This window comes from Terrapene carolina, unplaced genomic scaffold (genome assembly GCF_002925995.2).
Source record: "Terrapene carolina triunguis isolate 2854851 unplaced genomic scaffold, T_m_triunguis-2.0 Scaffold210, whole genome shotgun sequence".
In the NCBI taxonomy this organism is placed as follows: Eukaryota; Metazoa; Chordata; order Testudines; family Emydidae; genus Terrapene; species Terrapene triunguis.
The window spans coordinates 13,225,313-13,245,048 of NW_020664561.1; the positions used below are offsets into that span (position 1 = coordinate 13,225,313).

The 19,736-nt window shown below is 47.2% G+C and overlaps 1 protein-coding gene across 1 annotated transcript; it reads left to right on the forward strand.

Annotated features, from left to right (window-relative positions):
- Nucleotides 1–5,980: 5,980 nt before the first annotated feature.
- LOC113407278 (immediate early response gene 5 protein-like) lies at nucleotides 5,981–6,532 on the forward strand. Its single transcript, XM_026655602.1, has one exon. It carries the CDS (start codon nucleotides 5,981–5,983, stop codon nucleotides 6,530–6,532), a length of 552 nt encoding a protein of 183 aa, XP_026511387.1.
- Nucleotides 6,533–19,736: the final 13,204 nt, after the last annotated feature.

The following is a 19,736-nucleotide window of genomic DNA, read 5'->3' on the forward strand; positions in this document are numbered from 1 at the left end:
TAGCATGATGTCACATCATGGACTTATTTCAACGTGTCACAGGCAGATAAATAGCAGCAATGCAAACCCCAAACATCCAGGCCTAGAATCAGCTTTGCTAATTAAAGCCTGACTTAAGTACTTACACCATAGAACTGTAGCCTTTCCATGGCAGGGAATCAGATTCTGTGGATCTGGGAATTTGAGCCAATTCTTTTCCATTAAACTATCATTTTTCTCTTCTACTATTCTGATTTCTTCTCCCTCCCAGTTTGCCAGAGACCACATGTGGGGCACAGAACTCATGTGACAGTGAGCTTCTCCATAACTCAAGAAGGGCTGGAGGCACAAAAGAGATGGAAATAATTTCCAAGTCACAAAAGAGTTTGTGTAGCATTGTAGATGCCACAAATTGCCTATTTTGAGGCTATGTTATTATAATAATGGGGAGGGGCAATTGCGGCAGGCTTGTGGAAAGGGGGAAAATTTGATGCCAAACCATGAACTGTGCTTTGTTTAGGAGACAGTTGCATTGTTTTCAGGAGGACAATCTCATAGAGCAGTATTTTGGACTTTAAATATAGAGTTGATGAGCTAGAGGAGAACATGAAGTTGAGGGTCTTTTGTTAACTCCTCAGTGTAAGATGCTTTCTGATGTATTTGTGGCTTGTTCCTCCCTTGGTTTTTGTTACTGTCAGAATCAACTGCACGTTCAGGAAGCCAGAATTTGGTGAAGTTCCTATTGCCAATGAACATCAGCTCTCAGGACAGGAGTCACTGGCACGTGAAAGCTGACATTTTGAGTGTTGGAAGTGTGGGAACACAACCAAAGGAATGGAAATGAATTCAGTAAATAATGGGGAGTTCACATATGGGACTCCGTTATCGTGGAGAAATTCCGCCACCATGACATCTGCCTACGTAGGAAGGACAAATCCCACATTTTCAGCCGAATAATTACAGTCATTCTCCACTCTGTTCCTCTGAAAAGCTTTCCTTGTCCACTGCATTTCAGTCCACAGATGTTCCTATTCCCACCCCCAGATGACTCCATTTATAGCCTTCATATGTTGGTGAGGGTGGCACTCAAGGGTGGGAAAAAATGCTTAGGAATCCAGGGACACATCTGAAAAGCCTCAGAAAACTGCAGTTCCCCTTCTGTCTGTCTCTGGGCTTGTCTACACTGGCAGTTTACAGCGCTGCAACTTTCTCGCTCAGGGGTGTGAAAACACCCCCCTCCCCCCGAGCACAGCAATTTTCAACGCTATAAAGCACCAATATAGACAGTGCCCCTCGTGGAGGTGGTTTTTGTAGAGTGCTGGGAGAGCTCTCTCCCAGTGCTCTGCCGCGACCACACAAGCCACGTTAAAGCACTGCCGCGGCAGTGCTTTAGTGTTGCCAGTGTAGACTAGCCTTCTGACTAGCATGAGAAATCAGAGTCATTTGTAAAACCCCAGGAGTGGGACAAGTAGTGCTGATTAAGCATGATTTGTCACAACTAGCAGGCGAGAGAGTTAGGACGGAATGTGAAAAGAGCAGAGCTCTGTAAAAAAGAGGAGAGATTGTGTCTCTAATAAGTATCTAGGAGAGAGATGTATGATATATCATGCAATAATAGACAATGGACTATAAATCCATTGGGTAGCACATAATGCAAGATGACAGTCAGCTGACATATGACACATCCAGTGTTGGGTCGACGGACACTGAAAAATATCCCACATCTTTGATCTCAACTACAATGGCTGATAGCGTCTTCTTTGCCAGCAGTGCAGTGAATTCCTCACAAATAGTCTTTGATAGATATTATATATTGCCTTTTCTATTGACATGCTGAGCTAAGAAAGGGTTGAACTTAGCGATTAGCTCTAGAACGCCAAGGTAATTGCCATTGTGTTTCGACCCAACAGTCTCATCTGAGCCACGTAATGGCAGACCACGCTCAGCAAGAAAAACTATGGTTTCAACTACGCGTCTGAGAATGTTCTTCCAATAAGCACGAGCTTCCAAAAACTGGTTTCCATTTGGTTATCAATTCTACCACTAACTTTCTTTCGGGCATTGTAGCTGCTAACTGACAATGTATGCTGCTCACTCATTGCATGATTAGTAATCTATGCAGTATTCTTCCAATCATTGAAGCCTTCGCAAAACATTCCCCACTTTTTGGTATCAGAAAACAGGAAGTAATAAAAACCATACACTTTCTGCTTATAAGTTGAATAGATGAGCCATTTTCGCTTGCCAATCTGTTTGTTAGGCTTCACATATTCAAACATTGATATGGTCAGATAACGATTCTGATTGGTGTACTCTCACTTTGTCAATGAAAAGTCAGCATTTAGAGTCTGGAATTTCTGTGGGCCCTTCTCAGTCTAATGTGCAATGAGCTCTTGAGAAGTCATGTCCCACTCACCTGGATCGTTGGAGAAGGATATTTTTCTATTACTATCACTGGGAAAGTCTTCAGAGGAGTGGGGTGAGACTGCAGCTAGAGAAGTCACAGGAGGCTACTCCTTTTCATCAGGCGCATGCGCAGCGGGTTCACTTGGGCTGGTATTCGCCTCAACTTCCTCACCACCGGACTTAGTAGGAGGAAAAAACTTTAGGAGAGCAGAACCTTTCAGCACTACATCTTGTCTTTGCCGTCTTTCTTTGGCCTCCTTCAATTTCTGCCATCCTCCTTTCTTTGACATGGTTTCTGTTGTCCAGTTTAGGCCTACTGTGTACAAAGTTCAATATTGCTTGGGCCCACAAACACTTACTTAGCCCACAAAGACATTGAATTCGCAGTCTCGATGGATTAATTTGTACAAAGCAATATCTAACGAGACAAAAAATTTCCGATGGCCCCGCTACTGTCGCTCAGCTGTTCCTTCAATACGGAATGGAGGGCCTACAGTAGGGCCTAAAAATAGGAGGGCCTTAAGGGTATAGCCTTATTAGCCTGTGGGTTAATCTGGCCCTGGCGGCAGCATGGGCTAGCAATGTGAGTATGTACTCAGAGTTCCGAGCTGTCTTTTACAGTCTGTGTTGAAACCTGTGCTGCTGCATCTTCACTGCTATTTTTAGCTGCACTAGCTAAACTAAAGCCAGCATGGGTATGTCTCATCATTGGTGTTTCCTCTATTCGAGGACGATCTCTGCCATGGATTTACATATGGATGCCTGAGATGATTCAGGAGTCTGATTCTGGAACCACAGATCCACCCACAATAGGTACAGACATTTCCTGGTGGGTCAGCTGCCTGGTGGGAGAAACTTTTTTCTTTTTTCTTCCTTCTCTCTCTCTCTTTTCAGCTTTGAGGGCAAGGCACGTCTTCTCGAAGCAGGCCACTGCCTGATGGAGGATGTGATACCAGTGAGGTCAGTTTGTGGCTTGCTCCTCCCAGTTTGTGATGTCCACATTGGTGTGTCTTTGTAGTATTTCGTCTGACCACCACAAGACCATATGTGACCATAGGTGAGTGGAGAGTAGAGGGTTTGTTTTGGGAGATGAGAAAATGGCAGTTTTGATGATGAAAGGGTCCGTCTCAAAGCCATTACAGAGAACAGTGGCAGTCATCTGATTGTGAAGAAGCCTTAGGACCTTAATACATTTTGGAGGGCAGCCAAATCTGGCCACCACCTTCCACAGGGCTTCACAATTGATGGAGTTGAAAGCCTTTGTCAAATCAATGAAGGCTATGTGCAGGTCCTGATTTTGCTCTTGAGACTTTTCATGGATTTGGCAGGCAACAAAGATCATGTTGGTTGTCCTGTGGGATGGTCTGAAACCACACTAAGATTCCAGCAATATTTCCTCAGCAAGGGGAAGTGATCGGTTTAAGAGGATACTACAGGTGAGAATTTTCCCAGCTGTAGATAGCAAGGCAATGCCTTGGTAATTTCCACACTCCAACTTGTCTCCTTTTTTAAAGATTGTAACAATGTAGGCATTTCTCAAGTCTTCCAGAATCTTCTCATTATACCAAATTTGAAGAAAAAGTTTATGGAGTTTCTTTACCAGTTCTTCACCTCCAAACTTGTAGAGTTCAGCTGGTATGCCGTCTGGTCCTGCTGCCTTGTTGTTCTTAGTTTGCATGATGGCTCGTGTTACTTCTTCGAGGGCGGGGGGATCAGCAAGAGATTCTCGTTCATGTTGTTGAGGTATGGATTCGATAGTAGTATCAGAGACAGTTGACTCATGGTTCAGGAGTGACTCAAAATCCTCCTTCCATCTGGCTTTGATGGCTTCACTGTGCTTAAGGTACATTGCCCCCCGTCTTGGGCTCAGAGTGGTGTGACACCATGGGAGCATGGACCATAAATGGCCCTTTTGAAAAAATCTCATGTCATGTTGATTAGCGTAAAGCTCGATCTCCTTGGCCTTTTCTCACTACCCCTTGTTTTTGATGTCATGGATTTTCCTTTGGGCTTCAGCCTTGAGTTGCTTGTATGACTCTTTCTTCTGCTGGTGTGATATGTCATTTTGCCATATGTGACGAGCTTTTCTTTTCTGGTCAAGCAGGCCCTGAATCTCAATGTCATTCTCATCAAACCAATCTTGGAGATGGTGGGTGACATAGCCAAAGGACTCAGTACATGCCGAGAGAATGACAGCCTTTAATCCCTTCCAGAAATTTTCATTGTCATCATCAGATGTAGATATGGCGGTTAACCTCTCTTGAAGACACTGCTGAAGCTTCTCACAAGTCACTACATATCTTGAAGAGACTTGACGATTAATTTCTTTTGTACTGATTTTGCCTGATTACGATGCCTTGAGACGATCTGGAAATTCATGATGGATCTAACAAAGTGATGGTCTGTCCAACAGTCATGTGTGGCCCTTGTGATGTGGACATCCTTTCGATCTCGAGCTCTAATGATAACGTAGTCAAGAAGGTGCCAACGCCTGGAGTGAGGGTGTCTACAGGTTGATCTTATACTTCTCATTTTGTTTAAAGAGGGTGTTCGTGATGACCAGTCCATGTTCTACACATTTGCTCAGGAGGAGGATGCCATTGGAATTGGCCTTTCCTACACCTTCTTTTCCGATAGTGCCATTCCAGAGATCTGACTCACGCCGGACTCTAGCGTTGAAATTTCCGAGGAGAACGGGTATGTCTACGCAAGCTGCAATCACACCTCCAATTGCAGCGTGGACAGACCCATAGAGAACCTCAGTTGGAATAGGGCAGTTTTCAGCAGCACCAAATTCACACAAACGAGCACAAGGAAATCTGGGACACCTGTCAGATAAGGTAAGGGCTGGGGGGTGCCCATGCCATCACAAGGGAGGGGCTGCTTTGGGTGAGCATCCAGTTGTGCCTGGAAGGGTGAGGGAGAGAGCCTCCTTTTTCTTTTTCTCAGCCAAACAGCCTATCTCTTTTCCCCGTTCCCTTTCACCTTATGGATTTTACTCTGGAAGTGGGGAGGGACAGGACTCACTGGAAGATCTGCGGGGCAGAGGTTCAGTATGTACTATGCCTAAGATGAGTCCTGGGGGACTTGCATGTGCTCTGCCCAAACTGCTCTCCCGGTTCTCCTCGCACCCGCACCAGCAGACAGTGAGGTTGCTGCTGCATGAACATCGTGGGGGTGAACGAGAGGAGACTCGGGCCCAGCCGCCTGACAAGGTCTCTGGGACAGGATCCGAGGCTGCGGCACGGCGGGGAAGATGGCAGCCACTCGCCGCTCTGCACAGCCAGAGCGCCCCCTAGCCCGACACGCGCAGGGTCGGCTGTTGCCGGCCATGGACTCCCCTACCTGCTCTATCATTGCCCTTTTAAGAGCCCTCTACGCGGGGCTAGCGTTCGAACCCTCTCCCTCCCTCCCCATTGGCCAGAGCGGGCGCGCGGAGGGCAGTGGAGGGGGGCCAGTCGGCTGTTAGCGCAACCGGCGGGGTGCTCTGATTGGCCGGCGGGCAGGGGCGCTATATAAAGCGATCCTGGCGCGTGGGCTAGCTTCAGTCGGCGGCGCAAGCGGGCAGCGCGCGGTCTGCGGGGCCGGCGGCGCCATGGAGTTCCGGCTGGAGGCGCACCGCATCGTCAGCATCTCGCTGGGCAAGATCTACAGCGCGCGGGGCCAGCGCGGCGGCCTTAAGCTGCACAAGAACCTGTTGGTGTCGCTGGTGCTGCGCAGCGCCCGCCGGGTCTACCTGGGCGAGCCCGGCGGCGAGTGCGCCCTGCCGCCCCGCCCGGGCCCGCCGCCGCCCCCGGACTGCGAGAGGCTGCGGCGCGGCTGCCGCCCGTTGGGCTCGGAGGCAGCGGCGCGGGGGCGGGCGGAGTTCCCGGCCGAGTCCCCCCGGAAGCGGAGCGCAGCCGAGCGGGGCCAGGTGGCGGGCTCCCCGGGGAAGAAGCCGCGGCGTGAGGCGGAGCCGCCCCCGCCGCAGGAGGACATGGAGACTGGCAACGTGGCCAGCCTCATCAGCATCTTCGGCTCCGGCTTCTCGGGGCTGCTGGGCAAGGAGCGTGGCGCGGCGGAGGCGACCGAGCCAGGGCAGGTCTGCTGCGAGCAGCCGGCGCTGCGGAGCCTCAACCCCTGGAGCACGGCCATCGTGGCCTTCTGAGCCCCGCCGCGGACTGACCACTCTGCGCGGCCGCCCCTGCCCCGCAGCACCGGCGGGCGGAGGGCCGGGACTGGCTTCCTTCCAAGCAGGCAGGAAGCTCTGGGCGGCGCTGGGAACTTTGGGGCCTTACCCCGCCGCCCTGGGAACTGCCCTGGGCAGCAGCAGCAGCACTTCACTTCTCCCTTCCCCGCACACGGACATGCCGCGATCTCTTCCCCCTGCGCTCTTTCCCACCTAGGGATCTGACTGTGCGACTCTTTGCCTTCCCATGTGGCGCCTTTCCTGCCAGGAATCTCCTTCCAGCTTTTAACTGATTTCATGTCTCCCAACCCCAAACCCGTAGAGTGACATCTTCCAGAGGCTGTTTCCATCCTAAACACTTGGAGCACTCCCCCAGATAATACTTTAAGTTGGGAAAGACTTACGTTGATTGGAAGCTTCTGTTTTGACAAGCTGGAAGTCGGAACTTTTACATGGTGCTTTAAAATGGTTAATGCAGTTAACAAAAAGTTTACAGACTGATAGAAAGTCGTTGTGGCTTTTGGAGTAGGCTTGGTCACTCCTGGTCTTTGTTCTATAAAGGCTTGGGGATGTGCTGGGGCTCTTGTACAGTATTCTCTCCTCCACTGATGTATTTTTGTTTTGTATAAATGTAACTCTACGTGTAAAACACGTATTAAATATTTTGCAGCTGTTTAAGTGTAGTCATATTTTTGTAGCCGCTTGGCGGGAGAGGGAGGGTGAGGACTGGGTAGATAGCAATGGAGTGGGTGTGGTTATGTGGCTGTGGCCTGTATCCACCCTGCACAGCTAGAGGCTTGAGGTGGTTTTGGTTCCAACTCGTCTGAACTGTGTATAAAGGGACCTTCTGTTAGAGGAAGATGGTAAAAACCCCTCCCAAGAGTTGACCAAGTCATCTGAACTACCTCTTGCTGCGGTCTATTCCCTGTTCAGGGCTGTACTTAAGCAAACTGCCCACTGACTTTAGTGAGGTTTGATTGAGGAGGAAGTGCTGAATGGATCTCGAGTTCTCCTTATTTATAACATATGCTCATTGGTCCAGAGACTTTTAGTAATGCACTTGTGAGTGGGATGGGGTTGTAACAGTTTGAGCTCTTATTCAGAAAATAGTCAGCGTGCAAAATTGTTAGCTTAGCACCTCATACTTCATTGCATTGAGAACAGTTGCTCCATGCCAAAACAGCACTTAGACTACTACTCATCTCTAACTTGAATTTTTCTTGCATAATGTTCTATATAGCTGTCAGATTTTGCAGTCAGTTGTTAGGTAGGGATATCTGACTTAACCAACTCAAGTCATGGTTTCCTCTCCTCTTTCCCCCCCCCCCCTTCCTATTCCTCAGAACACGCTCACCTACTTCTGTGGTAGACACCAATTGTGAGTGCTTAAAGTAATTGTGTAGAACAGCCCTTCTATATAGTACTGAAGTAGTACTACTTAAAACAAAATAGCTATACATTTTAAGGGCTTTTGTCCTTATTTCCAAAGTGTGTTCAGGTTACAATTAAAGGTGACTTAGAGAGGGAGAAAATGGGTGTGTAACCTTATTTCATAATGCATAGAGAATTTTTCAAAGGAAAGTCCTGTTTTGTTGGTCTTAGTTGGGTAATGGGAGTCTTTTCAGCCTGGAATTGATAAATAAAGATTTAATTCTTAAAAATCCCATGCAAATGTGGGTGGAAATGCGTTTATGCTTTCCTGTTTTGCTGCTGTTTTATATCAAAATAGTCTGAAACATCTTTTATCCCCCTCTTTTTAAAAATACAAATTAAGTTCCAGTCTGTCTGGGAAGACTGGACAACTAGTAAAATGATATCATGAGTGAAAGTTGAGCAATTAAAAGAGGATTTTTGTAGCTGTCTAGATAATTGCTTTTTGTGTTGTAGTTACATTCCTTAATGTTTTGGATAAGTGATGCTTTTGATAAAGATGCACTGTTTTGAGGCTTAAAACAAACTATGCCCTGAAACCCCCAAGTCCTCTAGCAAAACCATGTAAGGACAAGACTTGGCACTTCTAGGGTACTAGACAACCAGCAGAGGGGAAAATCTTGCTTTTGATGGGGAGGAAAAAAACCTTTTGGGCCCATCTTGCTCTGGTTTTAAAAAAACAAACAAACCTGTGCATGTTACCTTTAACAATGACAGATCTTCTCCCAACGGTTTTCTGGGTTAAGTACTTTTTTATCTTTAATCTCAATAGGGTTTCACTTTTGTGATACTTATGTCATACTGTATGGCTCTAACTACACAGGCTGGTAGATACAAACTCAATTCCTAATATAACTAAATTTTTGGGGAGGGGGAAGCTTTCACAACTTCATACATCCAGGAAAAAGGTCCAAAGCCCTCTTTTTTTCCTCTTTCCCTTATCAGGTCACCTTCAAACAAAGTCTTCAGTCCTCTACTGAAAAGGGTTGCCAACTGGCAGAGGTGAAAAAAGAACTGAGCTTGGTGGGGAGAAGAGAGCTGGATTTAAGGAGACTTTAATCCTTTAATTTATACCATTTTGGGGATGTGCCCATGGGAACCCTCTCTTGCTTCTCCCTTTCCATGGTTTCACTGGGGAAAGTTTTGGGCTGAGAGAGGGCCCTGTTCTTGCGCAAAAGGGTTGATCATAAGATCAAGGTCTCTCCTGTCCAGTCAGGATTTCTATTCAAATCTTGAATAAGTAGATTTCAATCCTCCTACTTCCTGATTCGTCTCTTTGGAAAGCTGTTCCCAAACAGCTTGAAGCATCTCTTAAAATATTGGCCTGTGTAGACATGGAGCTGTTCCTGCTTAACTCTGTGTGAATACTCCTACTCTGGAATAAGTGTCCACACATGGAGTTAATCAGGTAAAACTCCATGTCTGCACATCACCCGATGGGGGTTCTGTATTTAAAAGCCAGTAAAGGAAGGAAAGTCTGATGTTACAGCTGGGCAGAATGCACTGAATGCCTGTCTACATTGTAGAGAAGCCATAACATCCTTTCAACAGAGTGCTTGGCAGTGGTCATATAATTAATGTCCAAAGAGGAGTTGTGTAATTGGTGTCCAACAAAATAGCTTGGTGGTTGGCAGCATCTGAAATGGCAGCACTAAAGGCTATTCTGGTACATATCACAACTCTGGTTATGACTGCAGTGAGCCATCCAGTTTACATCTAAATGTGTGATTTCTCCTTTATCAAATGATAAGTAGTCTCTCAAAAAAGGGCACAGTCCAACTTCACAAGCTGCCCCCAGAACTATCTCCTGGGTTATACTGGTAACTAACTGACTTCAGTGGGGTTTCATAGATGTGATAGAGCATTTGGCTAATACAAGCACAATGAAATGCATCCACATGTGGGGCAGTGAGTAGCAGCTAACCAGCATCCCCACCAACTAGTATGGTTCCAACTCACAGAATAGCTGAACTTATTGGTATAAAGGGAAACAAGACAACGTATTTACAAACAAAGTTGGTTTCACCAGTGCCTGGAAACAAATGTACCAGGAAGCCTGAGTGCAGCAGAGATTTTGTTTTTCTTGATGAGGTTATTTGATGGCTGTGCTGGTTAGACAAAACCATAAGAGTGGGACATAGTGAATGAGAGGCTGTTCTTTAGTTATAGCTCTGGAGGGATCAGCTGAACTATAGTTGCTCCTCATGCTATTGGCACACTCTGACACTGGTTCAAAGACTGCACGTGGCCTCGTGCTTGAGGCAGTGCCGTGTATTCCCCCCCCCCCCCCCCCCCGGGAGGGAGAACTTAAGCTTCCTGTCACTTCTGGACTTGTGATCTATGCAGCAATGTACAAACTTCTCTAGCAAATCCTTTGCACCTTCCTAAAGCATTAGCCCTCTTCTGTGGGAGCCGGTGCAAACAAGAATACTGATGGTATAGCAAACAGCAGGCCCACATCGAAGAGACATTAGACTCACTGAAGCCTCGTGGCAAATAGTCGACTGTATCTAGAATCCACTCTATATCAGATTTTCCGATACCTTTTATTTTCTTATTACTATGGATGCTGGCATATAAAAAGGAACTGTGGCCTAGGTCTTCCAAGTTATTTGGGTGCCAAACTCCTATTGAAATCTGAGGCTCTGGGCCTGTGTTCCTTAGTTCATCTGTTCTATCTTCTGATTCTGCCTCTTGACTTTCTTCTGTTGATGGCAGTGCATTTAGTTTGCAGTAGAGGTGATGGCACAAACAGAATTGAGGCTGGAGAAGAAACATGAAGAATAGGCACACAAATCCAAATACGACTTATGTGCAAATGCCCATGGAGGAAAGAGAAATACATAAGTACACCAGATACAAATTAAAAACTTCCACCACTTGAAAGATAGGAAAAGTCTTATGGAAACTACTTAACAAGGCCTAGAAGGATATGACATAATAGTAATATGGCAGAATCTTTGCCTTCCTATAATAGCAATGAATGTTGAACTATTATTAAGAATTAAGAACAGTTAAAGCAGGGCAGCAGGAGATCTGTGTTCTGTTCTCATCTCTGCATGGACTTGTATGTGACCTTTTCAGCACCCTGCCTCAGTTTCCCTAGCTGTAGTGCTGACCTGGAAGGGCTGCTATGAGGTTTAATCAGTGTTTTGTAAAGGCTTTGAGGGCCTGAGTGGAAGGTGCTATAAAAATCCTTTCACTTAGGATGAGAAGAGGGTAGTAATAACTTGAAAAGAGCTGGGCTGGAATGGGGTGTGAAGTCCTTCTCCCATGAAGGAGATGTATCTTGAGAGAAGGGGGAATGCATTTGCTTTCACCTTTCCTATACTGTAATTATTAATGAATTATGGCCAATTTCCGCCCCTGGTGTATGAGCTATTGCTCTAATTAGGGATGCCTTCTGGAGAGAGGAAATCATTTTAAAAATACATTTAATGGTAAAGGAGCATTAATGCTGTGAATCATCTCCTCCTTTAAAGATAAAGGATCGTGATCGTTCCCCTTTCTTCGACATTGGTGAGGGCTCATCTGGAGTACTGTGTCCAGTTTTGGGCCCCACACTACAAGAAGGATGTGGAAATATTGGAAAGAGTCCAGCGGAGGGCAACAAAAATGATTAGGGGTCTGGAGCACATGACTTATGAGGAGAGGCTGAGGGAACTGGGATTGTTTAGTCTCCAGAAGAGAAGAATGAGGGGGGATTTGATAGCTGCTTTCAACTACCTGAGGGGGGGTTCCAAAGAGGTTGGAGCTCGGCTGTTCTCAGTGGTGACAGATGACAGAACAAGAAGCAATGGTCTCAAGTTGCAGTGGGGGAGGTCTAGGTTGGATATTAGGAAACACTATTTCACTAGGAGGGTGGTGAAGCACTGGAACGCGTTACCTAGGGAGGTGGTGGAGTCTCCTTCCTTGGAGGTTTTTAAGGCCCGGCTTGACAAAGCCCTGGCTGGGATGATTTAGTTGGGAATTGGTCCTGCTTTGAGCAGGGGGTTGGACTAGATGACCTCCTGAGGTCCCTTCCAACCCTGATATTCTATGATAAATATGTATTTCAGCGGATGCCAGCCAGTATTCCCATCCAAGATAGTGGACAAAACAGGCGTGGGTAGAGGGGAGGTGAAAAGGGACACTGGATTTGGCTTTTAATGTGTTCTCTCCCATTTGGCACACTCCAGGGTTTCCCTGGAAGAACGTGCCCCAAGATGACCCTGCTTACACATACCTTTTCCTGCCTCAGGGAGCCTAGACTCATTGCTGCAGCATCTCCATGGGACTTGTCTCAGCACTCTGGAATCTAGTGAGCTGCTTGGAGCGAGGGAGAGAAACCTCCAGGGGCTGCATTCTTGATGCGGCCACTCCCTTGCCTAGAGAGGAGCAGCAGCTGGTTGCTGCCCACTTCAGGGAGAGCTGGAGCCGCAGTAACACTTGGGCGTTGAGAGGAAAAGACTGGAGAGGTTTAAATAGCAGGCTGGTGCCTTAATGGAGAAGGGGAAAAAGTATGTGTGGAGAGGCTTGAAAAAGCTCCCTGCATTTTGTGGGGGCGGGGGCAGGGGGAAGAGGGGCAGCTGGTGCTTTATAAAAACCTTCCATACTGCCCCTGTATAGATTCTAAGGGTTAATTGAAGGGCGGGGGGACCTGATCTCCCCCAGCCCCTTGGAAGCTCTTTGGGACTTCCCTGGCTATACAGTACTGTGCATCCCTCTGATGCTCTAGAGATGTTAGTTAACCTGGGTAGAGGGAGAATTTCCTCCCCTCTCAAATATTTACACCCTCGTCTTGAGCTCTGTGCTGTTAGGTTAGGGTATGTTTTGTGTGCCTGAAACTACAAAGGTGATAGAGCTGGCTAATGCTTTCCCTGCTGGCTCCTGGAGCTTTCTCTAGGGCAGAGAGGAGAGAGCTCTCCAGCCTTGGCCTCAGGCTATTGCTGCTGCTCTGGGGGGAACACAGGCTCATTGGGAAAGAATTTGATAGTACAGGGAGGGTTGCTAATGGAAAAAGAGGGGAAGGTTGGCAGGGAGGGGTAGGGTTTGGTTTGCTGACAGGGCTTTCAGAAGACCAGAGAAGAGAGAACCTTACCCTAAAGGACATGTACAGACTCTGCAGTCATGGAAATGCTACTGCCAGTCAGGGTACAGGAAGCTCAGCAGTGGGGCCATGAACATTGGGTGGAAAGAGCCCTGTTTTGGAAGCAGAAGTGGCAGCTGAGCTGGGGGTACCTCACCTTGACATGGCCATAAGCAGGTGAGATGGCAGACGCTACCTTGAAAGTGTCATTAGCCATTTAGGGGACCGTGCTGTTCAAGGGGGCGAGGGGCCTAGTCCTGGGAGTACTAGTGCCAGACTGAACTGGGCCAGTAAACCCTAGAAGGTGGGGTCAGATCCAGACCAACGAGAAGATGTGACCGCCATCACTGCGGAGCTAGAACTAGATATGCTGCCTTGGGGTCAACAGAGAGAGAGAATGAAATGACACGCTTCTCTGATTAGCAAATCCAAAAAACTCCATTTGAGTTTTGGGTCTCTTTTGCTTCATGTTTCTGCTGACCCTCTCTCCTCTCCTGTCCAAAGTGGGCGGTGGTGGTGGTTTTGTTTTGTTTTTTTGTTTGGGGGGTGTGTGTGTGTGTGTGTGTGTGTGTGTGTGATTTTGTTACTTGTGGGAGAGGGACAACTGTGGACGAGTCTTGGCGCTGTAGTCTGAAGCTGTCCTAATGTATTTCCCAAATAGTAATGCAAACTTCAGGGAGAACGAGGAGGAGGAAAAAATGCATTCCTTGCCCGAGAAGTCATGGAAGAAAGGATAGTGAATAGATAGCTTGGGGGGAGAAGGGGGAATTTTCCAGGCCTCCCACTTAGAACTAATTCAAAGCTTCCAAGATATTTAGTCTGAACATACATGGGGTGAGTTCAGGGCAGACACACTTGGCCTTAATTTGGAATTTCCTGGCTATTGTCAATCTGGGTCACAACCTGGATCACTTCACTTCCAAACTATTTTTTGATTTGGACCAGACCGAGGGAGCTGTTTTGACTTGTATTTAGGCAGGTGTTTGTTAAAAAACATGTAACACTCTTGGCAAACCAGAACAGCTCCTCCCTTTTCTTTTTGCAAGGTGCCAAGTTCCAATCTGGAGTGAATATTTTCTACAGCTGTGGTAGAAACCACAGAAAATAAGGGCTTTAGAATGGAAAATTGGATGGGTCCCTCCCTGTATAATGGAAATACATAGAGTACCTGATCTGGTTAAGTTATTGCTCCTGGTCTTCTGCCCCTCCTTGTCTACGTGCCTGCAGCTGTAAAGACGGAGACTGGGGGGCAGGATGGTGTGGTCTTTCAATAATGTGAGAGTGGAGCAGGGTGAGTGCATCCATGCTGCCCAATGCATAGCTAGAACATCTTCTATTTCTACCTCTACCCAAGGCTTGATCAAGAGGTGGATATTATAGACCCATGCCCAGGGCCCAGCCCCTGGAGTCATGATAAAAGCAGACTCTCAGCTTTCATTTAAAAACAAAAATCCAGCTGCCATGATGGAGAAAAGCCTGAAAACATGACTTGTGTAGCTATGTATGCCTGAGTCTGCAGGCAGCCTGGAACAGTAGCTGTAACAGGGGAAATCTGTCCATGTATCTCAATGGGGTGTTATCTTCAAGGTCTGCTAATGTGGTATGGGGGCTGCCAATGCCACTGCAGCAGGAGCCGTATGGACAGCTGGAGAAGCAAGCAGTGGGCCCACCCAAGTTGCTGGGATGAGGTCTGTGGGGCTCCCTGGCTGTGCACACTTGCCTCTTTGCAGGGTGGGGTGGGGAAAAGATACCCACTCATGTTGGGGGTGGGGGGAGCTACAGAGGAACCCCGAGTCATGGTGAGCCTAGGGCAGGGGTGTCCAACCTGTGACTCCGGAGCCACATGCGGCTCTTCAGAAGTTAATCTGCGGCTCCTTATATAGGCACTGACTCTGGGGCTGGAGCTACAGGCTCCAACTTTCCAATGTGCTGGGGGTGCTCACTGCTGAACCCCTGGCTCCGCCCTGACTCCACCCCTTCCTGCCCCCTCCCCTGAGCCTGCCATGCCCTCGCTCCTCCCCCCCCCCAGAGTCTCCTGCATGCCATGAAACAGCTGATTGGGAGGTGTGGGGATTCCGGGGGAGGCGCTGATCAGTGGGGCTGCTGGCCGGTGGGAGGCGCTGGGAGCGGGGTGGGGGCAGCTGATGAGCTACTGATGTATTACTGTTACTCTTTGGCAATGTACATTGGTAAATTCTGGCTCCTTTTCAAGCTCAGGTTGGCCACCCCTGGTCTAGGGCACCAGATTTCTTTAACTCAGCTTTGTCCGTACATTGACTGATCTTTATTTTTGAGACCAATAACCCTCTACCCTAACCATTTAACCCTCTCCTTTATGCTGCAGAAATAGCCCTGAGATGCTGCTACATCTCTCCAAGAGTCTTGGCAGTCAGTGCCAGCAGCAAAGGCTGCCTCCCAGCACTGCCGGCTAGGACTCTGTCATTCGCCCCTGTGCTGTTTTTCAGGGTGCCCTCTAACACTGGAGAGAATAATAGAATTGTCTCCCTACTGAGTGGAGCTGATTGGAGTCTCCCCATTGGGAAGGTTATAGCTGTGTCATAAGGATTGTAAGTTTCCTCCCCTTCCTATGGATCTGTGGAAAGCACTGGGACTCAGTAGCATGTTGTGGCTGTGCAGGCTTTGGGCTCTTGCCAGCAGTATTAACGGTCTAAGAGAAACAGGCATGGCCGTCTATTGTTCATGTTCAGTGCTCTGGTTAGGAACCTGTGTGGTTTCCTGGGGAAAAGATTTCCTCCTCCTTCCCTCAGCCGACAGTGTCTGACCTCTGCTGTCGTCTCTGATGTTGTAGGGGATTAAACTGAGCCTCAGGACAGGTTCAGGCATGTCTAATGCACAGGAGAGCTTTGCACACAGCATTGGGGAGGAGGACAATGAAGCATTCTATTGCAGCTCCACAAGGCAGCTGAGCAGAGTAGGAGGAAGAAATGCTTCTATAAATTGTTAAAGATGTATCTGAGCCCCCGATTCATTTTCCCATCACTCCAAGCACTGGGATGGGATGGTTCTTAAGCCACACAGATCTGAATATTGGAAATGACTCCTGTCACTACAAGCTGAGCCCAAACCCCAGAGCTGAACATCTGTGGACAGTCAGATGTCCAGGATCCATGGATCCACGAGACTCCAGGCTCTGAAATGTGCAGATTGGGCCCATCTCTAATAGTTCTGCCCAGTATTTCTAGGGTCTCTGTCACTGTAATTCATAGACTTTAAGGCCAGAAGAGACTGTTTTGTTAGTCTAGTCTGTCCTCCTGTATAACACAGGCCAGAACTCACCCAGTAATCTCTTCCTCAAGTCCATAACTGCTGTGTTAATGTAATACCAGCGTGGTGGGGAGTGCAATCAGTAAGATTCCCAGAGAATTGTTTGTAATGGACTCTGGTCTTTGCCTCTTCTAAGTTCAGCAGCTCTTCCTGGTCCTCTGTGTTCTTTAGTGAGGCTTACATTAAAGTCACATCAACAAAATGACTGATTTAATCTCAGAGAGAAAATAGGTGTGTAGGAAGAGGGAGGGCAGAGATGCAGATAAGGTGAATAGTGAGCAAGGGAAAGCACAAGGCTGTGAACACAGAGCTGGGAAGAGAGAATAGAAAAGAAAGAGATGTAGAGGCAGCTGAAATAGGAGAGGGAGTGTAGCCAGTCAGAGGGCAGAGTATCACCCACATTGAAATCTGGAGAGCAACCTGAAAGTATTAACAATCAGAGGCACATAAGGACAGGAAAGAGAGAGCAGGCCCAGAGAAAGTGGGGAGACTGAGCCAATAGCCCCCCTGTGCCTGAACAGAGGTTGGAATGTGCAATTTGTTTCCCTGCAGCTTGATGCTTCCTGCAGCCAGGGACAGTTCCCTCTTCGACTTCCCAAAAAGAAGCAAAGGCTCAGCGGATGCCTCCTCTCCTGACCACCCCCTTCCTCCTGGGTTTGAGGGCTTGCTGCAGTTTCCCGCTCCTTCCCAGCCACACAAATGAAAAGCTCCAGACAACAGAGCAAGGCAGGCCAGGGAGAATGCAGACTTCCACACCCCCTCTCTTCATGTTCAGCAGCCACTGGGGTGGAATTTCACTTGGGAAGACGGGGGAGAAAGTGACATTCTTAGAGAGAAACCCCCATCAATCTTCAGTCACCAAATACTGGCAACAAATGAGTGAGAGTGGTGGTGGTCTTTCGGGAAATTCCCATGACTGGCATAGATGGCTGCCCTGGGGATCTAGTAGGAACACTGGGTGCCATTTTCAAAAGTGATAAAGTGGCTTAGGAGCTGAAGTCCCATTGAGTTTCAGTAAACCCAGCCTCCGAAGTGCTTAAGTCATGTCTGAAAATGGGAAGTAGGTTCCCAAGTGACTTGGTCACTTTTGCCAGTGTTTCTCAGTATCTGGCAGTTTTCTCTCTAAATGCTCCCTAGCCAGTTGGGGAGTTTCCCTTTAAACTGCCAGGAGTTTGGGGGCATATCCCAGCACACACTTTCTTCTGTCCCTCCCATGGTCTGAGTAAATACAAAGCAGTCTGTCTATGACTGGGGTTTCTGCTGTTTGTTGACAAAGGCTGTATGGGGACCTGGCCCTGTGGATATTATGGGTGAGGATGTGGGTGCAGTGGCAGAGATGTGTGGGAACTCAGGATTTGACTAGCAAGGATGCTGCAAGTCAGAACACACTTGCTTTCCTAAAGATGCCTGGAGGATGCCTGCTTAGCAAAATTTGTCCACTGGCTAGAAACCATTTATAGTCCCTTACGTGCATGGGAGTCTCCATTGAAGGATTGTTTGGCATCTTGACTCTACAACAAAGGATCCATTAAAAATGAACCACTGAGTCACTCACAACTGTAAAAGGAAGGAAACCACAACTTGTGCAGAGCTCAGACCTCGTTTGCTCTTAGGCCCAGATCCCACTGAAATAAGTTAGGAGCCTAAATGCCATTGTGGTATCTGTAACTAGAATGTAGTTTTCTTTTTCTGACTTGGCTCAAATCACTGCTGTGATTCTCAGATCCCTGTTAAACTCTAATTTTTGCTGCATGGAAAATGTCTTCTTGTATAACAGCCATATTCCCCTAGCCTAGCTGATATTGACTTAGAAATCCTCTACTCCTGTCTGGTGGGTATTTGGTTTGGTGGTGCATAGACAGTGTAGCCCTTCCCCAGGTTAACTTACTTTTCCATGATCCTTTTACTTTTACCTTTAGATACCTTGTTGCTTTGGTATGTTTCAGTGTATATGGCACTTTGTTCAGAGTGAGGGAAGGGTCCCCTTCAAGTTTTGGGAGTTTGGGGACACTGGAATCCCAGTTCAGGTGTTCTGGGAAACTGGCAGGAGTCGGGGCTGTATCTCCTCCTTGCCATAGCTCACCAGTAACAAGTTTTTCTCTGGGCTTAGTCTGTTTATATTGCAGCTTACTTCTGAGTTACAGCTGTGGTATACAATTGTATACTCAGCTAGTATTCATATAAGCAGCACTGATCTGAGACATGTTTTATGGCTATTGATCCCAAAGGTGAAAGTGTTAAAAGTGTTTATAAACTAACTCTTTCACTGTCCAATATTAAACAGTGATAGATGGTGTGATAAATGAAGGGGGAGTGTAGCTCCCTTTATGGACACCTAGCCAGCCAGTTAGCTATAAAATCCCTCTTAGTAGCTGTTCTCTACTTGCTTTAGCTGTAAAGTGTTAAAGTCCATAGGTAAAAGGAAGGGAGTGGGCACCTGACCAAAAGAGCCAATGGGAAGGCTAGAACTTTTTAAAATGGGGTGGGGGGGGGAACATTCCCCTTTGTCTGTCTGTGTTGTTCTCCTGGAGAGCACAGACAGGGCTGGAACTATGCTGTAAAAAGCTTTGGGGCAGGTATGGAAATCATGAGATCATACCTAAAAAACTACTCATTTAAAACCCCAGATATGTAAGTAGATCAGGAAATATCTAGGAAGATGCGATAAGGTTTATCTCTTTTATTTCTTTATGGCTTATGGACTCCTCTGTGCTAAACCCAGGTGCTTTTGTTTTGCTTGTAACCTTTAAGCTGGACCTCAAGAAGCTACCTTGATGCTTAATCCCTGTAATTGTTTTTTTTAAACCTAGCAAAAAGTCTAAATTCCAGATGTATTTTCTTTCTTTTTGTTTTTAATAAAATGTACATTTTTTTTTTAAGAACAGGATTGGATTTTTGTGTCCCTAAGAGGTTTGTGCATGTTGTTTATTTAGCTGGTGGCAACAGTTGATTTCTTTTGTTTTCTTTCTCAGCTCTTCCCTGGAGGGGGCGGGGGCGGGGTGAAAGGGCTTGAGGGTACCCCACAGGAAGGAATTCCCAAGTGCGCCTTCCTGGGTTCTAAAAGGGGTTTTTGCACTTGGGTGGTGGCAGCATCTACCCATCCAAGGTCAGAGAAAAGCTGTAACCTTGGGAGTTTAATACAAGCCTGGAGTGGCCAGTATTAATTTTTATAATCCTTGCGGGCCCCCACCTTCTGCACTCGAAGTGCCAAAGTGGGGAATCAGCCTTGACAGATGGGTTAGGGGTTATTTTTAAACCGAGCCCTTGCTTTACTCCATTACTTGGCAAACACAAGCATTCATTCAAACCAAAAGCTTATTGATTAAACACAAGAAAGAACAAGATATAACAACAAGCATTTCTATTGAAACTATGATTGAGTGAGTGATTGTTTTGCAC

Bases quoted from the DNA above. Each gene is read 5' to 3' on its own strand.
- LOC113407278 (XM_026655602.1), top strand. From the start codon at position 5,981: ATGGAGTTCCGGCTGGAGGCGCACCGCATCGTCAGCATCTCGCTGGGC.